At 37.7% G+C, this 23,295-nt stretch overlaps 3 protein-coding genes across 3 annotated transcripts; all 3 read left to right on the top strand.

Annotated features, from left to right (window-relative positions):
- Positions 1-276: 276 nt before the first annotated feature.
- Positions 277-9,170, top strand: LOC148187639 (high-affinity choline transporter 1-like). The gene is made up of 8 exons (XM_088086601.1): positions 277-1,961; positions 4,043-4,159; positions 4,833-4,988; positions 6,032-6,180; positions 6,333-6,476; positions 6,589-6,742; positions 7,774-7,991; positions 8,226-9,170. The coding sequence occupies exons 1-8, from the start codon at positions 1,778-1,780 to the stop codon at positions 8,778-8,780; spliced, it is 1,677 nt and encodes a 558-aa protein (XP_087942727.1). The 5' UTR covers positions 277-1,777; the 3' UTR covers positions 8,781-9,170.
- Positions 9,171-11,200: 2,030 nt separating this feature from the next.
- LOC148187640 (high-affinity choline transporter 1-like) lies at positions 11,201-15,340 on the top strand. The gene is made up of 3 exons (XM_088086602.1): positions 11,201-11,351; positions 13,176-13,399; positions 13,578-15,340. The coding sequence occupies exons 1-3, from the start codon at positions 11,216-11,218 to the stop codon at positions 14,136-14,138; spliced, it is 921 nt and encodes a 306-aa protein (XP_087942728.1). The 5' UTR covers positions 11,201-11,215; the 3' UTR covers positions 14,139-15,340.
- A 592-nt stretch (positions 15,341-15,932) lies between these two features.
- LOC121954797 (high-affinity choline transporter 1-like) lies at positions 15,933-22,971 on the top strand. Its single transcript, XM_042502502.2, has 8 exons — positions 15,933-16,455; positions 17,056-17,172; positions 18,231-18,386; positions 19,914-20,062; positions 20,200-20,343; positions 20,459-20,612; positions 21,524-21,741; positions 21,986-22,971. The coding sequence occupies exons 1-8, from the start codon at positions 16,272-16,274 to the stop codon at positions 22,544-22,546; spliced, it is 1,683 nt and encodes a 560-aa protein (XP_042358436.2). The 5' UTR covers positions 15,933-16,271; the 3' UTR covers positions 22,547-22,971.
- Positions 22,972-23,295: the final 324 nt, after the last annotated feature.

Raw genomic sequence — 23,295 nt, forward strand, 5'->3', positions numbered from 1 at the left:
ACTTATAGATTTATGTCAGTGTATAGTCATGGTTTTTGGAATGTGGAATATGCCTGCCATATTTCAACGTCTAGTTAATAAACTGATGAAAGGTGTTGCTGGATGTGAAGCACACCCTGATGACATGGAAATTTACAGCTCTAGCTTGTCCTGGCATGTAACCCACTTAAATGATGTGGTCCATAGGTTAGCTGCAAACATAACCCTAAATCTTGCCATGTGTAAATATGGCTTTCTGCGCCTAAGTTCTGCAACCAGTGGAGCTACCAAGGGCGCCATCCTGAGTGGGGTGCTAAAAGTTAAGTAGATGTCAGAGAGTCTTTTTATAGCTGTTAACAGTATAACCACCTATCAACCAAAAAGCTACTGAAATATATAAATACTGAAAATATGAATGATATATGTCGACAGAGGAAAAAAAGGAAAAAAAAACAACAACAAACAAACACAAACAAAAAACAACCAACCCAAAACACAAATACCTTAAAATCAGCAGGAGGAGAGTATGTTAACGTTAGCTTTAAGAAGCAAGCTCTATTCAGTAAAAATACGTTATTGACAAGGTAAATTATAACATCCACATAAGGTGTTAAGTTTTATCCTGAAAAAAGTATTTTTTCAAGAAACTTGAAAAAATACAGTTGTTTGAAAGATAAGTTATTGCAAATCCTCCTTATTCATCATATCTAATGCTGTGCATATGTGTACAAGAAATTCAAAGTACTACAAATACATTTTTAAAAAAATGTAGCCTTTAAAAAATGTAGGTTTCATTGGAAAGACCATTTTGCGTGCAAATGGAATGACACTGGATGGCATCAGCTGGACAGAACTGGCTGTGGTATTTTTATACATTATACACAGAACCCGGCGCATGTGCATGACATGTGGCAAGATGGTGTCACGTTAAAAACTGCCGGTAATGATGTAATACAAGGAGCACAGGGGCCCTATAGAGCAGGCGGAGGGGGAAATGGATGGGTCTGACAAACCTGCACTTTAATGCTGGAGTCCAGAGTCTACTTCCCATTTGAATGTGATGTTTTTTTTTACTAAACCTTTCCATGTGCCCTCCTCCCCTAATCCTAACCATTTGTACCATTGTGTTTGTTTGTTGACATTCTGGCATGGGTTGCCATGTACTGTTGTTGCCTAAACATTAGGATGTGCAGCGTCATTCTACCTTGTGCATTTATTGACATCATGGTAGTGGCATCCCAGGATGCAAATAGCAGGTAACATGTAACAAGTTGGGATGAGAGTGTGTTGTAGATTAACTTGCATATTTGTGTAGTCAAATTTGAGTAATATTTTTTTGCTATAAAATTCCAAATTGAGTGAAAAAGATAACAAAGGGTCAAAGATTATTATTTTTCTCATGTAGTTAAAGACACTAAGGGACCTCAACAAATATCTTGTCAACTAAAGTCTGTCTTCACCAAACTGAAGCTGAAATAGAATTGTTCCTGAGACGACCGAGGTTTTTAACTGACAAAGTGTCAGAACATAAAGTGCTGAATGTAACAGCGAATAACTAGTTGCTACAATCTTTTCAAGTAAAGTAAGAAATCTTGTGCAAGATGCTCAAAACCATACTTCAAAGTAAGTAAACCTGCTAAACCTGTAACCAGCCAATGGCCAACATTGGGAGAGGTTTCCGTTTTTTTTTCTGGGGGTTCCTCTTGTTTTTTTTCTCTGGTGTGTGGTCTGTCTTCATCATTCTCAGTCACTTAGGTCATTGTACATCAGCTAGCTGAGAAGACAGTCCACATCAACCATGGCTGTTAACATCCCAGGAGTGATAGTGATGGTGTTTTTCTACCTGCTGGTCCTTGGGACCGGCATCTGGGCTTCTTTTAAGTCCAAAAGAAAACAGAGGAAAAGTGGAGCCACTGGGATGGAGATGACCTTGCTGGGAAACCGGAGCATTAGCTTGGTGGTGGGGATCTTCACAATGACAGGTGAGGAGAGCACAGCTGAGGATCAACTAGGATCATTAAGAAATGAATGTATGGGATCTAAATATAGAAAGATATTAATATCACTTAACTTATTTAGAGCATAGGTGTTATTTGGCCACAAAATGACAAAACAAAAAAAGTTTAAGATACACTTTTATCAGGGAAATTCAGTTGTTTCTGCCCAACAAGGACAGAAATAAATAGTCTAGTGACCTTGCTGCAGCCATGTCTTATTTTTTATGACTATACTTTAAATGGTTGTGATGCACTGGAATTGCCAAAATTTGTTTACAGATGGACAGACACAGAAACACCTGGCAAAATACTGATAACCGCTTCTGTTGCAGTTCCTGCTAAAATAGGTGTCACCAGGAAAGTAACAGAGATAATCCATACGATGTGGGTACACATAAAAATAAGAAATAAGAATAGAATAAAGATAAAATAAGACTTCATTAATTCCACACTGGGGACATTCACACATTACAGCAGTTGAAGAGTACAGAGTTGATATTGAGTTTTTTTCCAGGGCCGATACCGATTATTAGTAGGTAATGAGACTGAAAACCAGTATTTGGAACCGATATGCATTTACATCAAAATTTTGAATCTTTCTGTCAATATTTAGAATTTGGAATATAACAAACTCCAACACAAAAGTTATTTAGTGGCCTTCAGCAAATGTTTCATTAAAACTGAAACATCATATACAACAAATTTCCCAGCAACTTTTTTTTTTATAACCTCAAGAGAAAATTTAAATAAAAAAATAAATAAATAAAAATCGCACCTTGAGGTTTAACAAAGTAAATGTTCCTCCCATACTGACACTAAATCACACTTTTTGATTAGTTAATTTTATCTGCGATTATTACAATAAAATGCTGATACAGATAATTGTGATGCAAATGCAAAACGCCATATAACTGCCCCAATAATTAGCCAATTATTGGATAACCTGTCGGCCTCTCCTCTACTTACTCCAGCTGACCTTCCCTAGCGCCTTTTGATTCTGCTGGCCTCACCAGCCCAGACCCTACCATCCCAGCAATCTACAGCCAAGAACAGCGCTCTTCATTAAGCAAGAAAATAAATAGCTCAGACAGACAAAAACCTTAAACCCATAAAACAACAGCGAGAGGAAAAAAAGGTTCTCAGGTTCTCACTAAAACATGTCCTGTCCGGCTCGTGAGGGCTGTGGAGGAATGTCGCTGCATGTAATTATGAACGAGACTGAACTAGTCACTCTGTGTATAGACACAGAGTGACTAGTTCAGTCACTAGTTCAGTTTCAATACATTTCAGATGGAAATGTTGCACTTTGTACTTCACTACAGTTATCCAACAGCTTTAGTTACTTTACAAATAAGACTTTTGCACAAAAAAAAACATAGTTTATAAAATATGCTTTGTTATGAATTAAATCACCAATGAGTTTACACAAGTACAGCTGCAGCAACTGTCAGGCACAAACAAAGTCTGGAAAGCCAGGACAGATCAGACACAAACTAAATAAAAAGACAAGAATGAGTGGATGTGGTATATATACTGCAAGGCTGATTAGGGAAATGAGAAGCAGGTGAGTTTGTGAGCAGGGAAGGCCATGCAATGGAAGCAGGGAGTGGCTGAATCTGCAATCACAGAGAGTTACTATAATGCAGAGTAAATGGAGCAAGCAATAGAATGAATTTTCAACAAGTGCATTATATCTTTCATGGGACAGGAATTATTGCAGGACTCACTATATTTCATAATAATGGAGATATTTGCAAACAATAAATAGATAAAATCGATTCTTGGAATAAACTTTCTTTTACTGTTGGATATTACTTCAGACAAACACCTCTGAAGGTGTGAAACAAATCCTTTAATTGGCCCCTTTGTTGTCTTTTAATTATAATTTTCATAGAATCATTCATTTGGACAACATAATTCTCTCAACTGATATAAACATAATATCCTGAGATGATCCCACCGATAGCTGAACAACAATTAATCATTTCCCAGCTGTTGTTGTCTGGTGTTTAAATAACTGCTGTTTGTCCGCTAAATGACTTGCTGTGTAACAATTCATCCTGTAGCTACGTGGGTCGGAGGAGGCCTCATTGTTGGAACAGCTGAGATGGTGTACACGCCCTCTATGGGATTAACATGGGCAGTAATAATGCTATTGGCATACAGCGCATCTTTTATTATTGGTAAGAGTTTGAAATTAAATCTGACAGGATGCTCTACTATCTCATACTTTGACAACCTCATACACGTTGTTTAATAGTACATCTGACAGGATGCTGTGTGCTGTATGTAGAAAACAAATACACCCTTACAATCTCACTCACATTGCTCTTATTTTGAAAACCTCAAATATGGCCTTTGTTCACTCCTTTTTATGCTTTCAAAAGGACTTCCGAGAGGTTAAGGAGTGTTTTAACAGTTTAATGGAAGTCATCTCTAACTTATTTGTGTCCTGTAAACGGCAGCAAATTGTAATTGCCACACTATTTGACCCACAAAAGTGACTGAATTTATCCATGATATTACCAATAATCTTGAGTCAAACACTATGGTATGGAATCAAATTTATAACATATTTCTAGGGAATACTGATGCAAATCAGCTCTAAAACATAATCTGGTACGGTGTATCAAATGGTAACATATATGTTTTAAACTGTGCATGGTTCTTTTTAAATCAATAGAAAAATAAAATCAATAATAAATAATGTAGTAAAGTAAATTGGCACAGGCAATTATACAATTAAATGAAAACTGAATTCAATAATTGTGCCTTTAATTTACATAAATACAGTTAAAACAGTGAACACTAAATCTGGTTCTAATTGTGGTGTCTTCTGATTTTGTATAAATGAAGCTGGGTTGCTGTTTGCAAAGCCAATGAGAGAAAGAAACTGTGTGACGATACTGGACCCTTTTCATGCCAAGTATGGAAAAGTGCCAACAGCTGCATTGAGCCTGGCTTCACTTTGTATGGATGTGCTCTGTATGGCTGCAACACTAATTGGTTTAGGTAAGATATTTTTATGCACTTTACTCAAGTATGTATACATTTAACCGTCTTGCAACTGTGTTTGCAATTCCTTCTTCTAATGAGTAAAATAAATCTATAAGCAACACGTTTCCATCCCAAGTCATCACATGGTGCTGCTCTGTCAGTGACCTTCTGCGTCTACCTATGATGTTTTAGGTATCCTTCTGCATCAGCTATTTACACTCCCGGATGCCTTTATCGTGATGTCAACAAATGGCAGGTGGTGGGATGACGTCATGTCGGGATGACGCAGCCCATTACCAAGGTGTCAACAAATGCACATGGTGGGATGATGTGACACATCGTTATGTTTACACAACATAAGCACATAGCAACCAACACGGACCATCACAACGGTTAGGATTAGGCAACAAAGTCATGGATGGTTAGGTTTAAGCATGTGAGGCACGTGGTAAAGTGTAGGAGAAAAAAGCCCTCACATCCACGGAAAGCAAACTCCAGACTCCCGCACAAAGTCGTTTGTGGGACCCATGCAACTCCTCACCCACACACCCAATAGGCACGCTCGCATACCATATATTACTGTCTTACTGCAGCTCCATCCAGTCATGTTCTCAAGCCTGTGCATATTGCATGTGGACACATCTGGTGTCGTCCAGCCATCTGCCAGCGTATTATAACATCTCGGCCGGTTCTGTCTGAGGACACTCTCATCTGACGCTGCCCAGTCATGTTGCGGTTGCACATGGAAGGTGGCTTTTGGCGTCACATTTTCTGCCAAAATAACTGCAGAAGTGGCAGTATTTGAGGATTTTGGAATGAGAACGAGTGGATCATCGGGGCTTTTTTTAGGTATGACATACTCTTTAGGTAGTGGCTTCTCCTTTACTGCACTGAGATGAGCATTAGTATTTAGCTGATCCCGTAACAGGTCATTTTCCTTCTGTCCAGAACTACATGCATTTGTTCATAGTGACTGCAGTTACAATTTTTTTAAAAAGTACAACTACTACAATAGTAGTACTTGCAAAATTTAAAGCGGTCCATAATGTGTTTGGCAGGAGGAACCATGAGTGTGGTCCTGGATTTATCCTACACTGTCTGCATCTGGATCTCTGCTGCTGTGGCCATCATCTACACACTGCTGGGAGGGCTTTACTCTGTGGCCTACACAGATGTAATACAGCTTGTGCTCATTTTCTTCAGCTTGGTGGGTTTTTTATATTTAAATTTTTTATAGTTTTAGGTTGGATTAAGAGAACACTTCCACACAAGGTATCAAGAACTCCAAAAAGCATTTTTTAAAACTTGCATGTTTGTCATTTCCATGTTAATTTATCACTCTGTCTCTTTTTCCTGCAGTGGGTCTGTGTTCCCTTTGTGTTGATGAACCCGCACTCCTTGGACATTAGCCAGACACTGTTGAACAACACTTTACACGCTCCCTGGAGTGGTACACCAGGGCTGAAGCAGGCCTGGATATTGATTGATGATTTCTTGTTCTTTGTAAGGGGAAAAAAATGGGCCTACTGAATATCAAATGCAGTTCTCACTAGTCAAAATGGATATCTTCAGAATGACACACTAGTGAGTAAATTAACCTGTTCTACTTTACTAGGCACTAGGGACTCAGGGATATCAATGTATCCACCAGAGGACATTGTCAGTGTCATCCACATCCACAGCCAAGATCACTAGTGTGGTTGCTGCTCTCCTTTACCCTTTATTTGGGATACCCCCTATACTGCTTGGGGCAGCTGCTGCATCCACAGGTAATAACAACATCTTTATATTTGAATTAACTGTGAAAAATGATGTCTGTATTTAAATCATGCAAAGACAAACTTTACATAAACAGTCAAGAAAGACTGTCCATCTGGAAGGTCTTTGGCAGCCATCTTATGCTCTGCTGAGGTGTCTTTGAGTAAAGCTTTGATGTCAACACTGGTTTCTGATCTCTTTGTGAGGTACAAGAGTTTTTTAGACATCCAGTGTGTCCCAGCAGATAAGTGGGGCTTGAATTTCGTAATTTGGTTATGGTAATGAGTTAAATTTAAACTTAAAATGTGAGGTGAAATGTGAAGAGGGAAAAAGGGCGGGCCAAGAACAGAACCCTGAGGTAATATAAAAAATATATATGTTATGCTATGATAGACAACAAAGTGTTTTTTTTTCTTTTTTTCCCCCAGAAAGCTCACTCTTAACCATCTCAGAGCCAGAACAGAGATGCCAAATTTGTTTTCCAGTCAATCCATGAGTATGCAGTGATCAATAGTATCAAAAGCTGCTCCAAGATCCACTAGCAGAAACACAGAGGTGGAATCTGAATCCATAGTAAGCACAAGATCATTTACTTTTCTGGTAAGCGCAGTTTGGTTGAAATGACCGGCCCTGAGAGTATCCTTATTGAATGTGAATGCATGGATTGGCATTCACAGCTGCCAATCATGGTGGAAAATCCCCTTTTTGTAGAATTACAAAAGTAATTAACTAAGTAATTTAAGCTGGAAATTATATATATATAAATTCACTTCAACAAACATCAGGGTAATGAGAACTACCTTCACTGACAGAAACCACTTTGGGAAAAATGTATTTGGTGTTTTTAGTTTTCCTTGTCACAAGCATAAAGGGGGTGGGGCATAGGACCTATATTGCAGCCAGACATCAGGGGGCAACTGAGATTGAAAAGCTACACTTTGGAGGAACTGTCATGTTTTCCATGTTTATGCACAGTCTATGGTACTCATGTAACCACATGTCCCTATTTTTCTACCTTTCCTTCTTTTTGTACATGCCTCAGACTGGAACCAGACCACCTACGGTTCTCCATCTCCATATGATCGTGGGGAATCAGCTCTGGTCCTGCCCATCACCCTTCAGCACCTCACCCCTCCTCACATCTCCATTATTGGTATCGGGTGTGTCGCTGCTGCCGTGATGTCATCAGCTGACTCTCTGTTGCTCTCTGCAGCTTCTGTCCTCACTTCAAACATATACAAGAACATCCTAAGGCCACAGGTGAAAAAGGCATGAGAGCTGTTGCCATTGTTGCTGTTTGCTGTTGTGAAGATGTGGTATTGATTTTAAAAGAAATGGAACAAAGTACTGGGAGTATAAATGGAATAAAGTGACATGAATGAGAAACAAACTGAGAATACAAGAAAGATGCAGGGAGAGAGTTCATTTTAAGCAGGATGGGGGCCAATCATTTGCTGTCAACCTGTTTTTGTCCCTCTCTACTTTCTTCCTCAGGCATCTGACAGGGAGACTGAGTGGGTGATCCGTGCATCTGTGTTGGTAGTGGGCTTGGTTGGTACTTCATTGGCCAACCTAAAAAATAGCATCCTATTGTTCTGGTTCATTGGTGCTGAAGTGGCTTATGTCATAATCTTCCCTCAACTTGTTTGCATCCTTTTTTTCAACATCACCAACGGTTACGGAGCTGTTATGGGCTTTCTGGTTGGAGTTGTCTTAAGACTGCTCAGTGGAGATCCATCACTAGGGTTAGCACCAGTCATACACTTCCCAGGATGCACCCTTGAGGACGATGTCTTTGTCCAGTACTCTCCAGTGAAGACCATCTCCATGCTGTCTGCCATTGCTGCCATCTTGTTGTTCTCCTACCTGGTTTCTCATTTTTTCAACAAAGGACTGCTTCCTGAGAAGTGGGATGTGTTCAAAGTGAAAACCAAACCACAACCACTGACACCAACAGATGACACCACAGAACACAATGAGAGGAAGAAACTGAATAGAAACAACAATTATGGCAGGGCGTCACAGCCAATGAAAAGCTCAAGCTGTTAGTGTCTTTGTGTGTACAGTAATATCTGTTCCTTGGTGCATAAAACCAGTATACAGATTTCTGAATTTTAAACATTTGAATGTTAATAACAAAGAAGATGTAGGTGCCACGACTTTGCAACTTTCACTAAGAATGTAGCCCCAAATGAGAAGAAAGCAGGAGTTATGAAGTTCATCAGTGTTCTGTTTTCCTCAAAAACTGTAAAAATTTTGAACTCTCCCACATTTTAGTCTCTATGGAAACCAAATTCATTACACAGCCTCTATAGACGATCCTTCACAATGATCCAGATGGATTTTTTCAAATAGCAAACACTAAGTTCACATTTTGATGCACAAAATGTTTGTTGTAAAAGATATTGCAAGGAGCTATTGCAAATTCTTGCTAAATAAATCCCCAAATGTTGGTTATACTGGTGCAAGTAATGGAGGTGGTGGGATTTTTGACAATATTTTGAATTCTGTCCTCAAATACTATTACAGTCAATGGAAATAAGAATGTCTTGCACTTATGGTGCAACCATTATGTTGACGAGATGAAGTATAAAAAAATCTCAGACTTTTGTCTTAATAACAGAATTTTTGACACTTGTTTGAAATCTGCCTTTATTTGCAACCCTTTTGTTCTCTATTTCCTACATTATTAGTAAATTTGTGGGAAAAATTGTTGTTTGGTAAGATATCACGAACCTGTAAAAAACATATCTATGACAATCACAACACAAATCACATTCAATAAACTAATGAATCAGAAACTGGTGCAGCCAGTTACAGAGTGTCTAATGGTGTATTGCATTTATCTGCAGAAGATGCCTTCAGCTCACAGAAAGTCAAATATTTACTTTATTATTACTTTCTGATGGTTTGTAAAAAAATAAATACAGTGTTTATCTCTTCTCTACGTTATGAAAACAAAACAACCCAACTCAACAAAGAAACAACTCAACAAATATATTGCAAACTAAAGTCAAAGTTCATCTGACAATGAAATATATATATATATATATATATATATATATATATATATATATATATTTATATATATATATGTATGTATGTATGTATATCTGTGTTTTAATTTTTTTATATATAACTGTGTTTTAATTTTTTTTATTTGTCTAGTAATATAAATGTTAACATAGATTTAAATTCCTATCAACGCTGCATAGATATAACTTACCAATTAACATTAATCAACTGACAAATTTTGACATGGAGCTATATCACATTTTCCACACAGTTGATAATCTATGTGGGTGTATACTTATTAATTTAATTTAATAATTTATATCCTCAAGATGCTGTTACACGGCTCCATTAACTGCTTGTAACCGCTGTCAATTTTGGTCGCTGTCTGCTCTGCTGAGCAATTAGCAAATTGTTAGAAACGATTTGATTGAGGAAATCATTTTTAAAAAAGCAAGGGAAAATAATCTCAAAACAATAAATATTATTTTATTAATTATATATGTAATTAGTTTTTGTTTTTGCTTGTTTGTTTTTTGTTGTTTTTTTTTTTTTTAATAATTTTTTTCTTTATTTTTATATTGTTTGTTTTTTCTGATTGCTCATTTTAGGTATATTTCAAGTCCTTTATACAATTTTGGGTTGTTTTTGCAAATTTTGGGGTAATTTCTTTTTAAATTGCCTATTTCCTCCTTCACTTGTTTTTGACAGAAATCAAGACAATTTGCACAGGTGCAATATGGTTAAAAGAAATACTAACTTGCCACCCACATGCAAATGACAGAGACAATATTTGGCAAACAGCTTATCAACTTGCATCGGGGCAACAGACAATCAGCCCCACTTGGTATTTAATTTGTGCCACTTCTATTGCCAAAGTATTTTGTACAATATGTTTGATAGGAGCAACCATGAGTGTGGTCCTGGATTTACCTTTCACTGTGTGCATCTGGATCTCTGCTGCAGTCACCATTACCTACACACTGCTGGGAGGTCTCTACTCTGTCGCCTACACAGATGTAATACAGCTTGTGCTCATATTTGTAAGCTTGGTGAGTTTGCTATACCTTTAATTTTTATAGTGCCTGGCTTTTTGTTTTTGGAAAAAAACTGCTGCACAAGGCATCCAAAACCCTCAGTATGCTTATGAATGCTGTATGTTTATTACTTTAGTTCCTTTTTGCCGTTACAGTGGGTCTGTGTTCCTTTTGTTCTGATGAACCCAAACACCTTGGACATTAGCCAGACGCTGATGAACAACACCTTACATGCTCCCTGGATTGGTGCACCTGGACTGAAAAAGGCCTGGATCCTGATTGATAAGTTCTTATTTTTTGTAAGAAATAAAAACAATCAATAATTAGACAAACAGTATATTGAATGCAGTATTTACCAGCTTTGATAGATATCTTCTGAATGACACATTAGTAATTATATTAACCAAGTGTTTTACTTTCAAGGCACTGGAAGGTATGGGATATCACTGCGTCCACCAGAGGACCTTGTCAGCATCTTCCACAGCCACATCCAAGATCACTTGCCACATTGCTGCTTTAATATTACTTGTGTTTGGGATACCTCCTATACTGCTTGGGGCAGGTGCTGCATAGGTAATAATTCTGGTGGCCAACAGGGGCAACTGCGCTGCAGATAGATAAAACACAAGCAAGTTAAGAAAAAAGTCTTCATCAATATCAAGACATGTGCACAGCATTTGGAAAACACATTGCAAATCGCAGAACACAGCACATTGTGTTTCCAGAGGACACTTAATAAAGATGCATACAGATGCTTTAGTTAGACAGATTAGATTTGAACCAAATGAGAGCCAAGACGGAGATGCCAAAATTGTTTTCCATTAATCAACGACTATACAATGATCAATGGTTTGAAAGGCTGCACTGAGATCAACAAATAGGAGCACCGAGACAAAATCTAAATCTGTAGGAAGCACTAGATCATTGTCGACTTTGGTAAGTACAGAGTCAGTGGAGTGGCATGCAGACTTAAATAGGTTTAAAAGAGATTACTATTAAATATACATACAATAATCATAGTTGCCTTTATAATTACTTTCGGACCAAAAGGCTGGAGAGACTGACAAGCCAGAAAAACCATAACTTGATCCACGCCTGTAGTGTGGCATACATATCAATCAACTGAATCAAAGACTTTTAATATTGTGTGCAATCATCTTTAAAACTAGAGGACCCCAGGGCTGTGTTTTTAGTACTCCCGGTATACACGTCGTGTCTTTTAGCTCTAACACCTTCACGTTTGCTGCATCACAGTGGTGGGCCTGATAAAGATGAAGAGGCCTAACTGAAAGAAGTAGAGAACAACAACCTACACCTGATTGTCTTGACTAAGTAGATAATGATGGAATTTGTAATGAAACAGGGAAGGAAATGCGTCCCCCTTAATAGCAATGGAGTCATAGAAAACATGAATAGTTTCTAGCGCCTTGGTGTGCATATTGGTCGGTGGGGCTGACCTGCCCTCCATCCAGGACCTTTACCGGTCCAGGATCAGGAAACGGGCAGGCACCATCTCTGCAGACCCATCACACCCCGGTCACAAACTGTTCGAACACCTCCCCTCTGGAAGGCGTTACAGAGCACTGTATGCCAAGACCACCAGACACAAAGACGGTTTCTACCCCCAGGCTGTCACTCTGATGAACTGTAAATAGTCAAAGTGTCAGGAGAGAAAAACAAACAAAACAAAACAAAACAAAACAAAACAAAACAAAACAAACAAAACAAACAAGCAAAAAAAAACAAAAAAAAAAAAAAAACAAATATATATATATATATATATATATATATATATATATATATATATATATTCATACTACCTCATGCACAATGGTTTTTGCACTAACTGTATAAATTTGAATTACATACTGTACATTTGTATATATTCCCTATCTCTTCCTTTTGTAAATACAATTACATGTCTATGTCTGTCTTTTTTCTATTTTTCTTATCCCTAACTTATTTCCTCCCCTGTACTGTGAGCATTGCCAACCCGGAAAAAATTCCTTGTTCCTCATTTGTTGAACTTGGCCAATAAACGTGATTCTGATATCGCCAAGGGCCTGGCCTGGGTGCTTCATACTGGCTCAGAAGAGAGAAAGTCAAGGTAGAAAGTGTTAAAACTCAGAGGCTTGAAAAAATGATAATTATTAATTATTAATTATTAATTATTAATTATTAATTATTAATTATTAATTATTTATTATTAATTAGGTATGACCTCAAATACTAAAGAATTCCTTCCTCTGCACCCTTAAGAGCGTTGTAATGAGGGACATCACACCCTGATATGGAAACAGCTCCAAACAGCCAAAAGGCTGTTCTGTGCTGTAGGGAAGTATGGTGTGTTACAATATGTCACCATTTTTCAGTGTTTCCTTCTTTTGTGTCAATGCATCAGACTGGAATCTGACCTCCTACGGTTCTCCATCTCCATATGAACGTGGGGAATCGACTTTAATTCTGCCCATCACCCTGCAGCACCTCACCCCATCTTTCATCTCCATTATCGGTATCGGATGTGTGGCTGCTGCTGTGATGTCATCTGCTGACTCTGCACTGCTTTCTGCATCTTCTGTGTTCACGTCCAACATATACAAAACTATCCTGAGGCCTCAGGTGAAATTTGCTTCCTTACTATTAGAAAGAAATAAAGAGAAAGAAGTACAGGAGAGTATACATGAAGGGCAAACAAACTGAGAGAAGAGTAACTAAGGAAGCAGTGAGAGTTTTTTTTAAAGCAGGACAGTCTCAATCATTTGCTGTTTACCTGTTTCTCCCCCTTTTTCTTCTTCAGGCATCAGACAGAGAGAGTCAGTGGGTGATCCGTGCTTCTGTGTTGGTAGTGGGCTTGGTCGGGACATCGCTTACCAGCCTGAAAAACAGCATCCTGTTGTTCTGGTTCATTTCTGCTGAAGTGGCCTACATTGTGATCTTCCCTCAACTTGTCTGCGTCCTCTTCTTCAACATCTCCAATGGTTACGGAGCCATTATGGGATGCCTAGTAGGATGTTTGTTAAGACTTCTCAGTGGAGAGCCATCATTAGGATTAGCACCAGTCATACACTTCCCAGGATGCACTCTTGAGGATGGTGTTTATGTCCAGTACTCTCCAGTTAAGACCATTTCCATGCTGTCTGCAATTGCTGCCATCTTGTTGTTCTCCTACCTGGTTTCTGTGCTTTTCAACAAAGGACTGCTTCCTGAGAGGTGGGATGTGTTCAAAGTTAAAGTCCAGCACTCACCACAACCACTGACACCAAGAGACGCCACCACAGAACATAATGAGAGGGAGAAACTGAATAGAAACAACTCTCAGACCGAGGCATCAGAGCCAACGATGAGCACAAGCTGTTAGAGTTTCTTTGTGTGTTTCAGCTCAACAATCAGATATCACCAGTGGGTGAACATATAAATATATATATATATATATATATACATGTTCTGGTTCTGTTACATAGCATTGTGTCATCTGCAAATAGAGATTTTTGTATCTGGTCATTTTTATCTTCAGTCCTATAATGCTTATATTGTCCCATACACATGACACTAAAGGTTTGACTCCCAAAGCAAAAAGCATTGCTGATAATGAGCAGGCTTGTCTTGTACTTCTACTTCAAGAAAGAGAGGCAGAGTTTGCAGAGAAGAGTTTGCATCTTTAGTGATAACTGCAACCTTATGATTTTCATAAACTGACTTGATCAATTCAATTCAATTAGTGCCCACATTAAAACTATGTAAGACAGAAATAGAAAGTCCAGAAGAGAAGAAGGCCATGTTCAAATATTGTTTTGCATTTAAGAGTCTCCATATATTGTCAGCACTCTGTCCCCTTTTATAAAACCTGATTGGACCAGGTTAAGTATGTTAGGCAACATAGATTCAAGTTTTTTACCAAATAAATTAGTAGTAATCTGTTATCATGGTCCAGGAGTGTTATAGTATCTGATTTTTAAATACAATCATATAGAATATACTAAATACTAGTATACAGCTCAAAGAATAGCACTGGGTTTTCCTGCATCCCAAACTTTCTTTTCTTTTCTTTTTTTTTCCCCGATGAGCTTTTTCCTTGCATGGCTCATTATACTTAAGCAATACGTGTTTGGGGCTCTGAGAAAGTTTTACAAATATTCAGTCATGACTATTAAAATATTACTGAGTGTGTATAGATATTATTTTGGTGTAATGGTCTTATATTATAAAATATTATCACATTATTCCTTTGAAACTTGAGGAGTGTCATCACTTTCTTGTGCTGCTTTCAGAAGCCTTTCACAAGTATTTAAACCTTTGAATCCTGAGCAAATTGTTGAGATTTCATTAAAAAAAACAAAAAAAACATGGATAATGGGGCAATAAGCAAATAGGTCATAGATGTTCCGCAAATTTTACAAAAGAGGTAGAATAAAATGTGTTTTTTTCAGATCTAGGTAAAAATGTCTAGGGGACAAAGGAGAAAAAGCTAAAATGATCATAATTACATAATTAAAATTACATTTTAGAATGACTACAAATTTTAATCACTTTTTCAGGCAATTTCCCTGTTTTTGTTGCTTTTTTTTAAACTAACTTTCAAATAGTTTTCCTATACTTTTTCAGATGTCAAATGAAGGGACAAGCAGACCTTAGGGGAGCGCTTAGCATAAGAGTAACAGAATATAAAAAACAAACAAATAATGCAGCGTTTCTCTTCTCTTCTCTGCTTGCCTTCCCTTTACTTGCTGCCTCCTCTTCTTCTCTCATCTCTCACTGGGCTGTCCAAGGTGTGAGTGGAAAGTTACAGAGGGGCTGATGGTGAATTGTTTTCAAAAATTATCTGTTTTCAAAAATTTGGTGCTAGTCGCCAAGTTTTTCAGACACAACATCCTGATCACATGTGATCTTATTCAGCTTCTGACCTTTTAACAAAGTAACATTTGGAGCAGAAGACAATCAACAACTTACAGTTCACCTCTTTGTTTTGCTTTCATATGTCGGTTGCTATTCGGTGGTAAGAAAAATGAAAAAAGTACTGAAGTAAAATGATAATAAAACATGAATAGGTCTTTTTATTTTTCAGTATGCTATGCTACAAATATTACAAATCAATCTGGGTTGCATTCAGGCAAGCAGTCGATGACAAATATAGTACATGGATGATCAAATGAAGACTTTTACATACAATTAAAGTAACTAAACTTAAGAACTTAGGTTAAAAAAAGACAAAAAAGAGCAACAATTGACTGACAAAAAAGTTCTGCATGTTAACTATGTATAATGTAAAGCAGAAAAAAACTTGCTTTTAGTGTCAAAGATACTCAAGATGCATGCATAAAATTTCTGTATGCTTCTAGACCTGATAAACCTGTAACCAACTATTTTACCAGAGGACATCAGTGGACAGTTCTGTTTTTCCTGTTTCTCCTCTGCCATCAGGTCCCTGTTTTCCATTACTATCAGTAACTTAGGTGAGTTGAACATCAGCAAGTTGAGAAGAAAGCTCACAACCATGGCTGTTAACATCCCAGGTGTGATATCAATGGTGTTTTTCTACCTGCTGGTCCTTGGGACCGGCATCTGGGCTTCTTTCAAGTCCAAAAGGGAGCAGAGGAAAAGTGGAGCCACAGGAATAGAAATGGCCCTGCTGGGAAACCGGAGCATTAGCTTGGTGGTGGGGATCTTCACAATGACAGGTGAGGAGAGCGCAGCTGACAAAAAAAACTGTTAAAAGAATGTATAGATGTATTTTAAACTTATATTGAGTGTAGGAGTTATATGGCTGCAAAATGACAGGAGCATTTGAAAACAAGATGCACCTTTATTGGGGAAATTGGCATGTTTCAGCACGGACAGAAATAAATACAGTGTAGTGACCAAGTGACTTTTTTTTTTCATCTGCACGGGTAAGGTGCCTTTTTGCTTGTGACCTTAGCCAAAAGCACTGTCAATGCAGCAGAATATTACAAGGTCGAAATGAGAACAGGCTGGACTGACCAGTACATGCACCGCAGGGTTGACATTGTGAGCAGGGACATTACATGTCATTACATCAGACAAATCTCTTTGAATGTGTGAAACAGAGCCTTTAATAACCAATTTTGTTATATTTTCTTGGAATCATTAATTTGGAGGGAATTATTTTTTAAACTGACAAAACCGTATGAAAATATCATCCTGAGATGATACCACTGAAAGTTGATCACTGATGAATTATTAACAAAATAGCTGCCTTCTGTCTAAATAGCGGCTGTTTATCCACTAAATTACTTGTTGTGTTTTACCTCATCCTGTAGCTACGTGGGTCGGAGGAGCCTTCATTGTCGGAACGGCTGAGATGGTGTACACGCCCTCTATGGGATTAACTTGGGTGATGGTGATGTTATTCGCATACAGCGCATCTTTTATTATTGGTAAGTGTTTGAAGTGTTTGACTGGATGCTGTATGTTTCTATATATGTAGCAAACCAAAACCAAAAGAAAAGCAATAACTGTATAGCAGACAGGAATAATAATGACCTGGGTTATCTCATACCTTGACATTATTGAAACTCCCCCAAATAACATCCCACGCATAATGCTTGTATGCCTTAAACACTGACAAAGCGGCACTATTTGACAAGTTTGAAGTGAGAAAACAGGCTGCATCAACAGAGGGTGCACAATCAAGCTGTGGGAAACTAAGGGCAATTATAGAGCCACATTGAAGATGCATGTAATTTGTGTAAACCTCAATAGCAGATTTTGCTCTGCTGTTGTTACCATGCTAAGTGGAATCCATCACATGCCTGGCACTTGCAAAAAGTACCTGCACTAGCAGGGTCTTGCCTCTCATTTGTTTATCAAGAGGAGAAAAGAAAAGACACACGAGAAAGACAATCTAACATAAAAGTAAAAAAAAAATGAAACACATCACTTATAAAACATGATAAAAAGCTACACACAATTGCTCAAATCAAGTATGTGAAGTGAATACTTGACATATTAAAACCAAGTTATAAAGTCCTGAGTCCAAGGTCAGTGAGTACAGATTGAAGCAGCTTTTAACCATCTTTTCAAGATGTGTTTGTCTAATTAAGATGCAGCTCCTCACATCATCTAATTTGTAATGCTTACAGAAAAAGCTGACTGCCCAAAAGCAGTGTGACAAACTTGTATGTTACAGTCCCGTACAGAGGCTAATCTGGAGGATCTAATAGAATTTACTGAGCAGGTTTACACAAAGTCACATAGTAAAGGAAAAGTAGAATTTTATAAACAAGGCATAAATTTGAAAATATTCTAAAATTCTCAAAGCTCAGTAAATTGTATTTCTCTAGTGTCCTACAGTGACTTAAGTGCAGTGGATTTTTGTCCAAAGTTTTTAAGGTTTGTTTGTGCATGCCTCCCTTTCTGTTGTTTTAATTTCCCCTGTTACTTGGTGGGTTTTTTTCCCCTAATTGCGATGTTCTCTGACCTCTTTCAAATCAAGCTGGCCTGGTGTTTGCAAAGCCATTGAGAGACAGAAAGTGTGTAACAATGCTGGACCCTTTTCATGCCAAGTATGGAAAAGTACTAACAGCTGGACTGAGTATGGCTTCACTTTTTGTGGATGTGCTCTGGGTGCCCACCACACTAATTGGATTAGGTACAGTATATTCATATAATTCATATATATATATATATATATATATATACAGCTCACTTGAATATATACTCTTGGAAAATCTCTGGAAAATATTTTCAAGCATTTTAGCATTGAAGTTTGTTCTACTGGACTTAGTTAGTGTAATCACCTTATAAAATCAGTAAATACAAAGATTTATATCACAGAGGTCGAATCATCATCAGGTCAAATTGTTATGGCCATGAAACTGGAAAAAACAAAACAAAACAAAAAAAAAAAAACAGATGTGATCCTGATTGAATTGATTTGATTGAGTTGTCAGTAATTTTGTTGGTAATATGATACAAAAAGTGTTTGTTCAGATTTTTTGGTTCTGGCAGCTTTTGGATGAGTAAAGATGAACCCAGGTTAGGCAGATAGAGTGCCAGGTTAACCCTTTAAAACCTGAAACAACATTGGTTTTGTGGCTGCCTTCAAACTCTTTAAGATGCTTTTAAACCTTTGAAACCAAAGCAAATTTATTTAACTTCTTTTGAAAACAATGCATGAATGAATGGATTCTTCTATTTTATTTTAATGCCCCATGGGATAATATGACATTTTTACAACAAAAAGAACAATAGTCCACAGTACATAAAATTGGCTTAAAAGGCAATGAGCAATTTGGCAAGAGGTATACTGCAAATTGCAAGAAATTAGGAAATGGCCTGAAAATTTGCTTCAAAAAGAGAGAGATTATTGGAGGTTAATAACAAAAATAGGGACAATGTCTAGAAATCTATATTATAATCATAATAATTATCATTATAATATTTTCTATTTATTTATATGTATTTTTAACTTTCCCTGTTTTTTTTGGGTTTTTTTTAGTTTTTTTTTGCTAAATTTTAGGTAAATTTCTTTAAAAAATATTATTATTATTATTATTATTATTATTATTATTAAAAATTAGATCACTGTTTGGATGCAATCACAATGTTAAAACATAACAGGTTCAGGTTTTCAAAGGGTTAAAGTTCTGGTTAGGCAAACAGAAGGCTTGTAAGCCAGATCACACAGCTGCAAAACAAGAAATAATCTATCAGGAAGTGGCAACAAGTGTATGGAAAGGGCCATTTATAAAGTGCAGGTCTGATGAGAGGAAGTGGAAACAGTTAAGAACTGGCGGGGAAAATAAAGTAGCTGCAGGGCTGGTAATTATATTAGGAACAGGTGTGTAGTTGGAAGGAAATGTCAGGTGACTATGACTGGCAAGAGAGTCTGAGGGCATCTAGTGGACTGATGAAGAAAGGCAGATGTGGGGAATGGAGCAGGAACAAGGGTGTGTGCTAAGCAAACAAAACACCTTGTCTGAAAGCTGGTGGTGACTGCAGTCAATCTCCTTTAAAAGGAATAAAAACTTCTGCCACCTGCAAGCCAATGACAAGAACAGTATTTAGAAAACAACTAATCAAATTGCAGCAGGGCAACAGGCAATGAGCCCTGCTTGGTATCAAGTATTTGCAAATTCCATTGCCAAAGTATTTAATTATAATGTGTTATGTGCAGGAGGAACCATGAGTGTGGTCCTGGATTTGTCTTTCAACATCTGCATCTGGATCTCTGCTGCTGTGGCCATCATCTACACACTGCTGGGAGGTCTCTACTCTGTGGCCTACACAGATGTAATACAGCTTGTGCTCATATTCTTCAGCCTGGTGGGTTTGCTTTTATTTTTATAGATTCAGGCTTTTTATTTTAAGAAAAAAAATCTCACACAAGGCATTCAATACTACAAACTGTGTCCTTATAAGTTGCGTGTGTTTTGCATTTCTATATCTGCTTTTCCCTGCAGTGGATCTGTGTTCCCTTTGTTTTGATGAATCCAAACACCTTGGACATTAGCCAGACACTAATGAACAATACCTTACACGCTCCCTGGATTGGTGCACCGAGCCCGGAAAAGGCCTGGATCATGATTGATGATTTCTTATTCTTCGTAAGGAAACAACAATTAGTACAACAGTAGACCGGACTCAGTTTTCACTAGTCATAATGGATATCTTCAGAATGAGACACTGGTGATTAAATTAACAAACTGTTTTACTCCTAAGGCACTGGGCAGTCTGGGATATCAGTGTGTCCACCAGAGGACACTGTCAGCTTCTTCTACATCCACAGCAAAGATCACTTGTTTTGTTGCTGCTTCAATCATTCTTATATTTTGGATACCGCCTATACTGCTTGGGGCAGCAGCTGCATCCACAGGTAAAAAAAAAAAATGCTCTGACATATTGGTTAATTGTGAAAACTGATGTGTAAATTCAAATCATGCAATATAATAAAGATAATCCATATTGATAAGCACAAAAAGCTGAGTATTTAAGCCTAACAGTGGAAATTGATTCAATGACTGCGTAGAATTTGGCAAAGAATTGAAACATACAGAAAAAAAAGCAGATGGTAAAGAGCAGAGTCCAGAGGTACCTCATATTTCACATAAGAAAATAATGATGTACTATTATAGGAAACACTGTATACCTTCATAAAAGTTAGATGCCATACTGGAGCCAAGTCAGATTTGCCAGATTTGTTTTCCAGTCAGTTTAAGAGTAGAGAAAGATCAATAGTAGGGGTCCACTGATTTTTTTTCAGGGCCGATATCGATTACTAATAGTTAATGAGACCGATAACTGATATCTGGAAAATGATATGCATTTACAATAAAAATGAAAATCTTACGATATTTAGAAGTTGTAATACAATAAACTCCAAAACAAAACTTTGTTTAAGTGACTTTAGCAAATGTTAAATCAAAACTGAAACGTTCAACATCATATATGTTCCTAGCAACTTTACAAAAAAATAATAAAGTCAAGTAAAAATTCACATAAAAATGAATTATTAAAAATAACTCTGAGGTTTTACAAAGTAAAAGTTCCACCCATGCTGACACTTTCTTTGCACCTTTTAATAAAATAACTTTATCTGCGATCATTAAAATTAAAGATACAGATACAGATAATCAGCAAATATACACCCCAATAATCGTCCAGACGGGTAATCTGTCGACCCCAAATCAGTAGAGTCAAAAGTTGCTCTGAAGTCCAGAAATAGAAGCACCAAAACAAAATCTGAATCTAAGTAAGCATGTGTCCACATTTGTGTCCATGCCTCAGACTGGAACCAGACCACCTATGGTTCACCATCTCCGTATGAACGTGGGGAATCAGCTCTAGTTCTGCCCATCACCCTGCAGCACCTCACCCCCACTTACATCTCCATTATCGGTATCGGATGTGTGGCTGCTGCTGTGATGTCATCAGCTGACTCGGCGTTGCTTTCTGCATCATCTATCTTCACCTCCAACATATACAAGAACATCCTGAGGCCTCAGGTGAAAAATGCTTGCAGTCTTTCAATTTTCTACATGATTTCAAAAAAGCTGTTGAAATTGTTGCTGTCAGCTGTTGGGAATGTGTGAAGTTTATTTTGAAAGAAAATGAGGTGCAGGAGAATATAAATGGAATAAAGAGGCATGAAGGCAAAACAAACAAGGTGGGAAAGTGAATAAAATAAGGAAATTATTTTAAAGCAGTCAGTCTCTATTTATGTGTTTTTCTTCCTCTCCACACTTTCAGGCATCAGACAGAGAGACTCAGTGGGTGATCCGTGCTTCTGTGTTGGTAGTGGGTGTGGTTGGTACATCACTAACCAACCTGAAAAACAGCATAATAACATTCTGGTTTACTGCTGCTGAAGTGACCTACATCCTAATCTTCCCTCAACTCATCTGCGTCCTCTTCTTTGACATCTCTAATGGTTACGGAGCTGTTATGGGATTGCTGGTAGGATTTTCGTTAAGACTGCTCAGTGGAGCTCCATCACTAGGGTTAGTACCAGTCATACACTTCCCAGGATGCACTCTTGAGGATGGTGTTTATGTCCAGTACTCTCCAGTTAAGACCATCGCCATGCTGTCTGCCATTGCTGCCATCTTGTTGTTCTCCTACCTGGTTTCTAATCTTTTTAACAAAGGACGACTTCCTGAAAAGTGGGATGTGTTCAAAGTGAAAGTCCAGCACTCGCCACAACCACTGACACCAACAGACGGCACCACAGACCATAATGAGAGGGAGAATTTACATGGAAACAACAATCACTATGCTGCATCAGAGCCAATGATGAGCACAGGCTGTTAGTGTTTTTGTGTGTACAGCATAAAACTGATTAACTTACCTGCATGCAGCTCAGAGAACACCACCCTGGAGAATCCTGCACCCAAAACATTTATGTTTTACATATATTTGTTGTCTAATTAAATAATAAAAAATATTCAGTGTCTTTAATTTTAAATTAAGTATTTAACTTTAAATAAAAGTGAAAAGAGATGAAATAAGCAACTTGTATCTGCATTCATGTTTGTTTTTTTGTACAACAGTTGGTCCCTGGGACAAAATGGTAGCATGGTGTAATGTCTGTTAAAATATAACTTCGAAGAATGTGATACCAATAAAATGTGTTGTGCATCTGCAACACTTCTTCATCTCTACCTGTCACATTGTGATGCTTTTTCATTCATGTGTACTTATGACATTTTAGATATCCTTCTGCAACAGTTATTTATGCTCCAGGATGGCGCTCTCACAATGTCACCAAATGCACATTGTGCAACAAAGTCACAGATGATGAGGTTTTAGGCATTAGAGGCACCCTATAGGCACACTTGTGCTCCTTATATCACGTCCTCACTGGCAGCTTTTTAATCTGATGCCCTGCCTTTGTTTCTTGCGACAGCAAAGGTGCACGCAAGGTGTCATTTCACATCACGCACTTACGCTGAAAGCACTGACAAAGCGAAGGTATTTGACATGTTTGGAAAGAGAACAAACTGGTATCCAACATCTCTTAAGCCTTTTGAATCGTGATTTATAGGGCACCTTTTTCTTTG

This window comes from Plectropomus leopardus, chromosome 13, assembly GCF_026936395.1.
Source record: "Plectropomus leopardus strain MGB_pleo_1.0 chromosome 13, ASM2693639v1, whole genome shotgun sequence".
NCBI classification, from domain to species: domain Eukaryota; kingdom Metazoa; phylum Chordata; class Actinopteri; order Perciformes; family Serranidae; genus Plectropomus; species Plectropomus leopardus.

Excerpts from the sequence above, each read along its gene's own strand:
- LOC148187639 (XM_088086601.1), top strand. The coding sequence starts at position 1,778 with ATGGCTGTTAACATCCCAGGAGTGATAGTGATGGTGTTTTTCTACCTG. Across the intron at positions 4,989-6,031 it reads TGCAACACTAATTGGTTTAG|GAGGAACCATGAGTGTGGTC; the intron begins GTAAGATATTTT and ends TGTGTTTGGCAG. Across the intron at positions 6,181-6,332 it reads TGCTCATTTTCTTCAGCTTG|TGGGTCTGTGTTCCCTTTGT; the intron begins GTGGGTTTTTTA and ends TTTTTCCTGCAG.
- LOC148187640 (XM_088086602.1), top strand. The coding sequence starts at position 11,216 with ATGGGATATCACTGCGTCCACCAGAGGACCTTGTCAGCATCTTCCACA. Across the intron at positions 11,352-13,175 it reads GCTTGGGGCAGGTGCTGCAT|CATCAGACTGGAATCTGACC; the intron begins AGGTAATAATTC and ends TTTGTGTCAATG. Across the intron at positions 13,400-13,577 it reads AAACTATCCTGAGGCCTCAG|GCATCAGACAGAGAGAGTCA; the intron begins GTGAAATTTGCT and ends TTTCTTCTTCAG.
- LOC121954797 (XM_042502502.2), top strand. The coding sequence starts at position 16,272 with ATGGCTGTTAACATCCCAGGTGTGATATCAATGGTGTTTTTCTACCTG. Across the intron at positions 16,456-17,055 it reads GGGGATCTTCACAATGACAG|CTACGTGGGTCGGAGGAGCC; the intron begins GTGAGGAGAGCG and ends CTCATCCTGTAG. Across the intron at positions 20,613-21,523 it reads GGCAGCAGCTGCATCCACAG|ACTGGAACCAGACCACCTAT; the intron begins GTAAAAAAAAAA and ends TCCATGCCTCAG.